The following is an 11978-nucleotide window of genomic DNA, read 5'->3' as shown; positions in this document are numbered from 1 at the left end:
TTTCACAGTTAACTACATTATGGACAGAAAATGTGGTCTGTACATTAGTAATCCTTTGAAATTTGTGGAGACTAGCCTAGTTAATTTCTATGAATATCACCTGTGGGCTTGAAAAGAATGTGTTTTCTCCAATTGTTGGTTGCAGTGTTCCATATGTGTCCATTATATGAATCATTATTGTGCTATTTATAATTTCCATATCCTTATTTATTTATTCCATCTCCTCATTCTATCAACTCCTGAGAAAAGTGTTTTAGTCTCTGATAAAGATTACAGATTTATTGGTTTGTATATATATGGCCACTTAGTTGGTTTTTTAGAAAAATAGTTCTCCACTGCTAATCATTTGCAATTATATTAAATAAATCACAGTTTTGGAGAATTTTCTATTTGTTTTAACTCAACTGTTTTTTTCAAACTGTAAGTATCCCTTTGCTGCATTCTACTCTTAAATTGCATCTCAGGAATCTCCATGGAATTTATAAGACTGTTGTTGTTGTTAATATATAATAAAAATAAGAGCTGCCACTTATGAAGTGCCACCACTGTGCTAAGCACTGTGCTAGGTGCTTTATTTATAATAAAAGTCATCTTTTCTCACATGATTGGGACAGGCAGCTGATAGTTCATTGAAAAAGTTGACTAAAGTAAGGAATCATTATGTATGTGATGATAAATACTTTAAATATTTTATTTGAACTTAAAATACATGCTTACATGTAGTTTTATTCACCAGGATTTATGTATGATTCTGTTCTGTGTAGTTTATCTTTTTTCATGCGTGAACCACACCTGTAATGCAAGAATTTCTAGTTTCTATTGGTATAAATTGGAGGGGGAACCCAAAGAAATCTTCAGAGAGTATGAGTAAAGAATCATAGGTCCTTATTATGATTTTTAACCAGATGTTATAGTTATCCTGTTACCTATCCTATACCTAATTGTTTAGCATTTCCTCTTTAGTGAGACAAACTACGTAATTATAGTAACAATTTGATTGGTGTAAACAGACTTGGGAATAAACTCATCTGACTCCTTGTAAATATGCAGTTCTAGCAACGAGAGCAGAAGGGGGCCGTTACGCTAGAAAACAGCCATCTAGCATTCAGTGTGCCATCGGTGTTGACCGTTATCAATTGATCTGCCATGTCAGTTACATGACATGTAATTGAGATCTGACATATAGAGATCATTTAAGGGCATCTATAATTAATAATCCTTATAACAACTCTGCAAGGAGGTAATATCATCCCCATTTTAGAAAAGAGACCTGATTTGCCCAAGATCCCACTTCCGGCTTATTACTGACCCAGGACCAGGACCCAGGCCTGGGTTATTTCAACCACAGCCATTCCACAAAGCTGTGAGACCTTTCTTTTATAATTTGCATGTGTTTTAATCTCTGATTTTTTTCATTCATTGTCCATGATCATGAATTAGTATATAGGATTCTGCAATAGGAAATCCTGTTTCTTGCCCCTTTAATTATTTTTTCATGAAGATTTATTAGTTACCATACATGCCCCCTCACTTTCTCCAGCCTTATCTGGATGCTCTCTTAGTTCACTTAGTCAGGTTGGCTTGTCTCTGAGCAAACACTCGCTCTCTAATTCTTGAGAGGCACATTCTATCCCTACCCAGGAGCTTGGATTCTAAGCCTTCATCTAGAAAGCGAAATCTTATTCATCATAGATGTGTTTGTTACCATTTGTTCATTTCTTATTTCCTCCTTTCTTTTCTAAAGCTAGCCTGTGCCTCTAACTCTCCCGATTTCCTCTCCATGACTTTCATTTAACGATGTTTCTTTTCTTCTAAGGGTGCCGTTCATTCCTAAGTGAATCAGCACAAGTGAGATCAAGTTCAACAAGCCTTGACACAGCTGTGATGAGCCTCTCACATTTTATAGAAAGATATTCCCGAAGAGAAAGCAGCCACTGTTGGCCATCTCAGATGCATACACATTCCAGCAGAAGTTACCACCTTCACTACCAAGTCTCTTTTCTTCTGGGAGCTTCACAAGTCACTGTTACTGGTTTGTGTTCCCTTTCCAGAAGGCCTGGTCCACTGTTTCTGGAACAGGTGTGATAGCTATACAGAGCTTTCGTGGTGCAGAACTAGTGCATGTCTTTGGTGTATTTCCTTGTAGAGTCAGTCTTTTGGTTTTTATACCTCTTGACATTGTGTTGTATTTTCAGGTGAAATTCTAACCCTTAGAGACTCCTTCAATGAACTCTTAGCAAACTTCCTTCATAAGTGACCTGATCTCCCAGACTCTGATAGTTTATTTTTTAAGTCACCTCATTCTTTCATGATCCAGTGCTCACTTCTGCAGTCATAGTGGATTGTTATCATTAACAGGTCCTAATTATTTTTTCTCTAAGCGGGTCCCCGACTGTAATCCATTTAGAAAACAAAGGAACTCTTGAGGAATATTAGAGAAGCCCTCATCTTTTTCACTTTCTGATGTCTTCTGTAAGGACACATTGGTCTATCGGTTCAGACTCTGAGATGACCTTTGAGTCAGCTGATTTACCAGTTCTCTCCCATGTCTTGCATAGACTTCTATGTCTTGGTAAATGGTCACTTCACCCTCCAGCTATTCAAGCCAAAATTCTTGCACTCCTACTTAATTCTTAATCTTTTTTTCTCATCCCCCACATCCAGTTTGTTTTTGAATCTTGCTTGTTTATCCTTCAAAAACTTATCCAGAATGTGATCACTTCTCATTGCCTTCACCCCATGATGAATGAGCTGACTCCAGGAGGAGCCACTGTGCCCATCTGTTTATCTAAGTGTGGGCAATCTGCGAGGCCCTTCCCACTGCTCATATGGAGCCCTGACACCAGGGCAGATCAGGGAGAGGGTTTCCTGCTCCAAAGTATCGCCTCTCACTTCCTATTGCTATTTCTTGTTTGATTGGATCCAGAGAGAGGAAAGAGGACAAGAGGAAAGTCTCAAGACACTATTAGGTTAGTGATAATAGGGGTACTTAAAGCGCAAGTACTGCTCTCATGAAAAGGACACAGCCCTTGCCAGCCAAATATCTCTGTTTATGCAAATATGAAGGTTTAAAGATGAGAGGAGGAAGAAAAAGAAGGAAGCGTTTTATACAATTCTCTTTTTAAATTGAGAGGCAGTTTTGCATAATGGTTAAAGAATGTGGACTCTAGAGCCAGTCAAACTAGGTCTGAACCTACCACTAGCCGTGTGACCCTGGGCAAGTTCTCTAACATCTCTGTATTTTGGTTGCCTTTGTGAGATGGGGTTAAAAGTAGCCTTGCTTGTCCTTACTTCACACAGGTGTGAAGATTAGGTGAGTTGGTACATGTAAAGCAATGAGACAGTCCTTACATAGTAAGTGTATAATAAATAGTTTTTTTAAAGCTAATTTCAAAGTAGAATTGTGGACGTTAGTCTTTCAAATGGCACAGGGAGTTATAAACATTTTGGTGATGAACCATATTCTAGTAACTCCATTTCCCTAGATCAGGATTCTCTTTCATTGTATAGTATAGAGCTGTTCAGAGGCACAGTGACTGCAAATTAAGTGTATTCAGTGCCACAGAATCACCAGTGCTGGAGTGAGTCTTAAATCTTTAGTATATTACCACTTAATCCAATAAATAAACCAACAACAAACTCCATTCATTCTTTTTCTCCTTGCTCTGCAATAGGTTGCTTCACATTGGGGCAAAGACAGGGGAGTTTGTTTTTGGAACGACATACTAGTCTGCAGCAGGAATTTCATAACTGATGTTGCACCTTTCACTTCAACTAGAACTTTCATTGGAATTGGGTAGAACTGGCCATGAAGGAGAGCTACTAGCAGAGATGGCGTTCTTTACCTGTCATCCTTTCTGTAGAGGCCCCATCACAACTATTTCTAGCTACATTAGTGTTCCTTGGTGTTCTTTCTGAGCCAACATCCATGAAAGTGTAAACAAAGGGCAGCAGCAACTAAGTGACAGAGAGCAAGGTGATCATGTGTCCTGCCTGTTGACAATTGCCCAGGAGCATGGAATGGAGTAAACGAGGCCAGAGGCCATGGCAAGGTTTAAGAAGTCCATTTGTCCAATGGCCAGCCAACCAACTGACCATTCTCTTTTCATCATCGTCTCCTCCTTTTCCATGTCTGTTTGCTTTTCTATTCCTCTGTCCTGGATCTTCCCCTCAGCTATGCCTGTTGTTCTTCCCCTGCTGCACCTATGTCTCCATCAGCACTTTGTCCCTCACTCTGATTATCCAGGGTGAAAGACAGCATAACTACCTTTATATTTTAAGTTAGAAAATTTCCTAAATACTCCTTTTTCCATAGGATGGAATACTGTTGTCAGTTAAGGGGAGTTATGAACTTTCACTGTGCTAGATGAGAGGCTATCGCTCTTTAGGGTGGAATAATCATTCACTGGGCGTTGCAAGATGGTTAGTATCCTTGGCCTCAGGGCCAAATGCTCGTAACACATTACCAGTCATTCTGACTACCCAAAATGCCTTCACACATTTCCAAACACCCCACAAAGTAGTGGTGTAGCCTCTGGTTTAGAACAACTACTAGCTAGTCAAAGCATATCACCCAAATTCTGGTCTCAGCTGTTCAATATTAACCATTCTTTATGTCTAGAGAAAACCTAGCTATTAAAGCCACTAAAATTGTGCCATTTTGTGACTATAACAGCCATTTTTTAATTTTTCAAAATCTAAGATATTAAAAAATCCAAGATATTTATTGGTAGGTTTTGCATATACAGTCATGCACCACATAACAACAATTTGGTCAATAACAGACCACATATGTAAGAGTGGTCCCATGAGATTATAATATGGCATCTTCACTGTACCTTTTCTATGCTTAGATATGTTTAGATCCACACATACTTACCATTGTTTTACAGTTACCGATAGTATTCAGTACAGTAACATGCTGTATGGGTTTGTAGCCTAGGAGCAATAGGCCATACCATATAGCCTAGTTGTGGAGTAGGCTATCCCATCTAGGTTTGTGTAAGTGATGTTCACACAACCATGAAATCGCCTAGTGCCACATTTCTTAGAATGTAGCCCCATCGATGCATGACTGTACATGAAATATATTCCTTAAAGAAAATATTAGGTTTTCAGAAAGTTTTTGACTTACGAAATGATTATGTGCATATTAGCTTTAACTTTCTACTCATTTTTAATTTATAGGATTAAAGCATCTCTTTTTAAAAGTGATTTTTCCCCCAAATCAAGTTGTTGATTCTTATTATCCTGACAGCTGGCACCATTAATACTTTAACAAAGCCACTTAAAATTAGCCCAATATCTAAGATGGATACATGTACAAAAGATATACAATTAAAACCATTTAAAAAGTATTAGATACCATAATTTGTACTTGGCTGTAACTTTTATATTCAGAAATAATTGTAAAATTAAAACCTAAGATAAAAACTGTATACCATATACTCTGAGTGATTTACATCTTAGAAAACAAAGGCAGCCTTTCACTGTTACAGGTTTAGTGTCTCTGGTGGCTGAAGAGAGAAACACCTTGATAATTGAATTAAAAAGTGCACACTTTTTTAAAAAGTGCACATGCACACTTTAGAATTTCTTATACTAAAGATTTTTAAAGCTGCACACGAAGGATATGATGTTATAGTTTGCTAATGTTATGCATATAATTGTTACAAATTTTCTTAATTCTTTTGTATTTCAGAGAAAGAGTTTTAAAGACAACTTGGCACAGGCTCAGCAAAACCAAGCAGAAGAGAAACAGAAAAAGAAACAAAAAGAAGAACAGTCCGAGTAAAATTATGGAAAACTCATTTGAAATCTTAAGTTGTCTTACACCAGGTGATCAGGACTCATCTCAAAGTGAAGAAGAAGACTTCGAAGAGATCAAAAGAGAATCAGAGTGTCCCTTCACTGGTGGTCCACAAAATGAAGTAGGAGATTCTGTGAACAGCTATAAAGAAAAAAGATGGAAAAATGTAGATCCTGAAGACAGTTTTCCAAATGTTGTGTCTATAGTTGAGTTGGACAACATGCCAAAGAATTACCTCCCCAAGGAAGGTGACGACCGGTTTCTAAGTCTGTCACTGATGTCAAATGAAAGCTCCGTTACTTGCTCAACATTGACTCAAAACCTTCCCTGTGAAACAAGTGATGACTGCCCTGGCACAAAGGTAGCAAAGCATATTGGAAACAGGCAGAGTGTAGCCTTAGACATCCAGGACCCATTTGCTGAAACCACATTCTCATTTATGAAGAAGAGAGAGTTGGTAGAAAAAAGTCTCCCAAATGAACCAACTCTGTGCCATCAACATGGATCCAGAACTTCAGATAAAGTTGTAAGAGAGGAACAAGGAGTACCTGCCACTAAAAACAGTGATTGGGCTTTTTTCACAGCCAGTTTATCTGATGAAGAGTTACAGTGGGACTCTGATAGACAAGGCTATTTTGGTAGCTGGCCTGAGGTACCTCGTAAGTTTATATGTGAACAGAGACCGAAGAAAGATAGATCACATAAGCTGGCCTGTCCTGGCGGCAGGGGGCCACTGACTAAATTGATCTCCACTTCTGAAGGAGCATCAGGACCAGGAAGCAGTTCAGAAACATCTCTGGAGGAGAAGCTACTGACAGAAAATGAAGATTTTTCACCTCCACCTGAAACTATAGATTCATTCATAGAAACGGAAACAAATATCTTCAAAAGATGCTTACCTCAGCTGGATATACCAGAGAATGCCTTAGAATCAACAAAGAATAAGAAAAGGAGGCAGAAAAGGATTTTCAATTTGGCACCAAACTTTAACTTACTGGGACAGAATCATATCAATGCAGAAAAAGAAAGGGAGAAACATGACATGTTAATACAAAACCATGGACTAAAAATTATTTTGGGAGATGAAAAAGAGAGAATTTCAGACATAAACAATGAAGAGGAGAATAAGCAAAAACTGATGACCTTTGATCATCATCCATCGTGGTTTTACCTTCATATTATGGAAATTCCCCCTCTGTTTATTGGTGGACAGTTTTACTCTCATTGCCTGTCATTTAACAGATTAAGGCACTCTGCCTATTTTTACAAAAATGCTATTCCTTCTCTTGTGCTACGCTATATATCTAGCTTTTGGAAGATGTCTTTTACAAACAAGAAACTGTTTTTGACTTTCAAATCTCAGACAAGAGTAGGTAATAAACTAAACGACGTAGGGCTTATTTCTTCAGAAATTTTAAGTAGCCAGTGTGACACTGCGTGCTCTTTGAGGGCCACTTCTGATTGTCACCTGTTAAATGAAAGGTTTGATGAAAAGCTGAAGAGCTGGGAAGAACCTAAGTACTTACAGCGTTTACCAACCGAGGATAGCCACGACTTAACAAGCGCCGACTTTGGTTCTTTTAAGCTACCATTATCACAAGGGTTTGCCTTTGAGCTAGTAAAGCTTTTTGGATCTCCTGGAGTTCCAATGGGTAAATATTTTTTTTTCGTTTTTGCTAAAGAAAAAGATCTAGTTCAACATAAGCAAGTAGTTTTTGAGGTGTTTCTGCCTGGCGTTGGTGATCTCGTGCAGTTTCTTGATCTCATGGTGCTTTTCAGCAGTGGAAGGTGAGGCCCCCATAGCAAGTGGTGTTTTACCTTCAAAGCCCCCGCCCCTCACCATCAATGGTCTCCTTAAATGTCTTTGAGTTTGCAGAATACTTGCACTCTCAATTTCAAAGCCACTGGGAAGAATAAAGGATGAGGAGGCAAACTGATTATGCAACAAATAGAGATGGGCTGCTTTTTTTTTTTAATCTTTCTACTTTCTGCCTTTCCCTTGTTTAGCACAAGCCCTTCTCTTTCTCATTCACAGTTACCAGCTCCCAGATATAAGATTAGTAAAGGGGGATGGCAAAGATTAAATGATGAAAAGATATCTAAAAGAGCTGAATTTGTTTTTTAAAGGCAGCCTGAGAAGGAGACTGAAGAGATTAGGAGGGGGTCTGACGAGTTGACTTCAAGGGTCTTCAGGCTCTTAAGATAGTTATTTTTGGAAATGAACAATCTGCATGTGAATAAAACAAGCAAAAATATGATTTTTTAATATTCTAAATTAGTTTCATCTCAATAATAAGCATATTTAAAATGCTAAATATCTTAAAGAGGAAACAGCACGTATCAAACTTTTCCCTGTCTGTAACTCAATGGCTGATACTTCCAGCACTCTTCCTTGGAGACAGAAGCTGTAAGAGTTAAGAGGCCAAAACTCTAATTTCTACAACTCTACTCTATCTTCCGTTGTTCTTCTACGCCTACCAGGGTTCCTGGGGCTCTATTCTGTCACAAAGCTTGTCCCCTGAGTTTTCTCACTTTTCCCCCTAAACTTATTCCAGATAAACTTGGTTCCAGCTGCTCGGAACCAAGATTGGCTAAGTCCCAGGGCCAAGGAGTCATAATTATCAATCTGTTCTTGGGGTTCTGGCATCATGTTTATCTTATTTATAAACTTTGTGAATAATCACATCTTAACTGTTTGCTGCAATTTTTCTATCCTCCTAGATGCACCAAAGAAACATACCAATTTTTAAAAGTCAAAATACATTTGCTTTGGAGAATTTTAAATGATTATTGAAGACATTTTAGATCAGGGATCTTAGTCCAAGGTTCATATTCTAAACTGTATGCAAATTTTTTGTGTTATTATGTGCCATTTTGGGGGAGAAAGCCCATAAATTTTATCAGTTTCTCAGAGGGGTCCATGACCCCAAAAGATGAACAATCACTGCCTTAGATCAGCACCAGAAAGCATGGAAGTACTGTTGTTAAAAGATTCTAAACCTCTTCCTCCCTTGAATGCACAATATCATGATAATCAGCAATGATCAAGCATCCATTAATTAAACTTCAGAAAGGTTTTTAAAGGAAGTAGGCCTCATTCATCAAATAGCTTGCCTTCTAAATGGGGAGACAAGACTAACACAAAACAAAATTACTGCACGTAGAAAATATAAATGACAAGCTTATGAATATTTTATGAGTGAGGTTAGCAGGGCTAAAAGGATTGTTGAAGAGAATATGGGGTTATGTTTTTTTCTGGGATACCTTCAATGTGAAGTGGATTATAAGTGTTTATGCAAGGGAGAAAGAATGTGGCTTGAAAGAAAAGCAGAGGGAAAGAACTTCACATTTGGAAATGGCATGTGCTTAAGAAGTGGAAGGAAGGAGCCGTAAGTGGAGGCTGTGAACTGACTTGTTTGGCTGGATTGGACAAGCTAAGCTCTGGTGTATGGTCAGCAGCCTTGGAAATAGGGCAAAGAACTCAAATCCTGGTATCAGGAGCTCTGCAGACAGGGGGATTATATGGTAGGACCATACGTAGGCCTTAAAAAACCAAACTACTCATGGTACTAGGAATGCGTGAGTACAAGAAAAGTATTTTCTGCGGTTTGGTTGGTTGATATGCATATGTTAATGTCTGGACTTGTTTATGAGCATCTTAATTATCTGTGAGGATTTTCCGCCCAGACACTCATCTGGAAGAAACAATTTGCAAAAAGACTAAACTTGCTATAGCCGTAATGTTTCATACGTGTCACGGGAAGTAATGACTAGCTAAATTTTATGCCCTGCGACAGTACCACTTGAAGCTATTATATGTGTATTAATATGTATATATATTTATACTTACATGAGAATATGAGCTATGATACATATAATTTTTTTTAAGAGATAGGGTCTTGCTCTGTCACCCAGGCTGGAGTACAGGGGTGAGGGCATAGCTCACTGCAGCCTCGAACTCCTGGCCTCAAGCGATCCTCCTGCCTTGGCCTTTCAAAGCGCTGAGATTACAGGTGTGAGCCACAGTGCCCAGTCAGGTACATATCATTTCGTATGTATATGTATACACACACACACACAAAATAAGAATTTTCATTGAGTCTGGATAATGTTTACTAATCGAGATCTTGATGGCTTTAGCCATCATGGAAATATCTTCAAAACCAGACTTTTTACGTTATGGTGGTGTAGATATCATATTCACATATCTTCACATTTAGGGTAAAAAACTGCGACATTAGAGATGAAATGTGTTCCCCTGCTTTTTTAACAGAGTCCTTGTTGCCCGATGACTATGTGGTTCCCCTCGACTGGAAGACACTGAGGATGATCTATTTGCAATGGAAGACATCGGTGGAGGTATGTTTTTATGGCTTTCAAAGAAGGCCTTCTCTAACTGGTTTCTTTAAAAATGAAATCGAAGACTCTCTCCCTATTCTCTCCACTCCCAGCCCTCCACAGTCTCTGGAAACTACAATTCTAGTCTCCACTTGTATAAGATCAACTTTTTAGATTCCACATATGAGTGAGGTCACGTAGTATTTGTCTTTCTGTGTCTGGCTTATTTCAGTTAACGTAATTTGTTCCAGGCTCACCCATATTGTTGCAAATGACAGGATTTCGTTCTTGTTTTTGTGGCTAAATAGTATTCCATTGTTTAAGTTCTGATGTTCCATTGCACGGTAGGATGACTGTAGTTAATAATGTACTGTATCTTTCAAAATAGCTAGAAGAGAGGATTTTGAATGTTCTGACTACAAAGAAATGATAAATTTGTGAGGTGATGGATATGCTGATTACTCTGATTTGATCCTTACATAATGTACACATGCAGCAAAACATCACATTGTGTCTCATAAATATGTGCAATTTTTATGTTTAAATTAAAATTAAAAACTATGGAATGAAAAAAGTAAAATTGGAGAAGATCTGTTTATCAAACTCAAGAGGGAAATGCTATATCCCTTCTATTAAATTAGAAAAATAATGTATGTGAATGGGTGGGTAATATAGGCATGTTTTCTTTCAATCAGTTCCAAAGAGAAAGCTGCATTTTATTCCCTCACTTTGCTGTGGTGTATGTAGGTATGAGGGCCACTGCGGGTGACTGAGGTGCCCATTTCACAGAGTTTTTTATTCTTCATTACTTCTTTTCTCCGTCCAGCCCTCAGCCTTGCCCCATTATGATGGAGCAGCAGCTACAGAGTAGATTTACATTTGCTTGACTCGGAAACACCTCATTACTGGTGTGATCTTTTGGTCATAGTGAAAGACATGACTGTTCTGAGGGTGGCCCGTTTTCCAGGTGGCTGGAGGAGGAGAAAGGGGCTAGAGAGTCCAGGAAAGCCAGTATTCTACCTAACGTAGTGGAGGTGGCTGGGCTTCTCTTCACATTAGTTGGTAGGGATTTAAATGTGCCCACAGGCAATGCTTGGGGTACATTTTGAAATAAATTGTAAAAATCAAAGTTTAGTGAAACATGATAGAATAGTTCAGGATAGTAGCCATTTTTTAATGTTCACATAAACACAGCTGTGGGAAAAGTAGACCCATTTTATGTGTCCATTTAGTAAAACCAAATACATTTTTCTAAACTTCTTATTTTTCCTTATTCCCCATGGAGACCTCATTGCTACTTAGAATACACGCACATACACAGATACACACAGAACAATATTTTAAAAGTTTAAATTGACATTTGTGGTTGTTATATTTCTTTTGTCATTTTAGGAGCATCCCTACATGAGTAAAATGATTGTGCAAATTTAATCCCAATGCCAAATATTAATCATTATTTTTTATTTTAATTATAATTCCTAGAAAAGGCAAAAGAAGATTGGTTAAAAAAATGAGAATTCCTTGAACTGTAAGTACAGCTTATTCCAGAGACCTCTATGTGATCAGAAGGAAGTGAATGTTGACATTATTTGGTTGTAATAGCTCATATGAACCATGATTGAAGAGTAAAATATTAAAAAATGTAGTTCGTTACCATAGCAACCCTGTGTGCCATTGCACATGTGATGTTTTTATTTCCTTTAAGTGCAGATCTTTTTGTGAAATACAACAAAGCTTAGATTGTTGCTTCCAAATTTATTTTCCCACTTTATTGGTTAGAACATATTTTAGAGCATTCTGTCAACACACAATTTTTGAGAGATTTCTCCCC

At 38.0% G+C, this 11978-nt stretch overlaps 1 protein-coding gene across 1 annotated transcript in view; it reads left to right on the top strand.

Moving 5' to 3' along the window:
* The window catches only part of LOC105808476, an 84147-nt gene extending 72494 nt beyond the window's left edge, over window positions 1-11653 (top strand). Inside the window, exons 4-6 of the mRNA XM_012642127.1 lie at window positions 5702-7461; window positions 10083-10168; window positions 11630-11653. Of these exons, the coding sequence (XP_012497581.1) occupies window positions 5702-7461; window positions 10083-10168; window positions 11630-11653 (1870 nt within the window). The remainder of the gene's footprint in view (window positions 1-5701; window positions 7462-10082; window positions 10169-11629) is intronic.
* The last annotated feature ends 325 nt before the right edge of the window (window positions 11654-11978 follow it).

This window comes from Propithecus coquereli, unplaced genomic scaffold (assembly GCF_000956105.1).
Source record: "Propithecus coquereli isolate 6110/MARCELLA unplaced genomic scaffold, Pcoq_1.0 Scaffold175, whole genome shotgun sequence".
Classification (NCBI taxonomy): Eukaryota; Metazoa; Chordata; class Mammalia; order Primates; family Indriidae; genus Propithecus; species Propithecus coquereli.
Note: the sequence above shows the minus strand (reverse complement) of the source record. Positions and strands in the feature narration are given on the sequence as shown.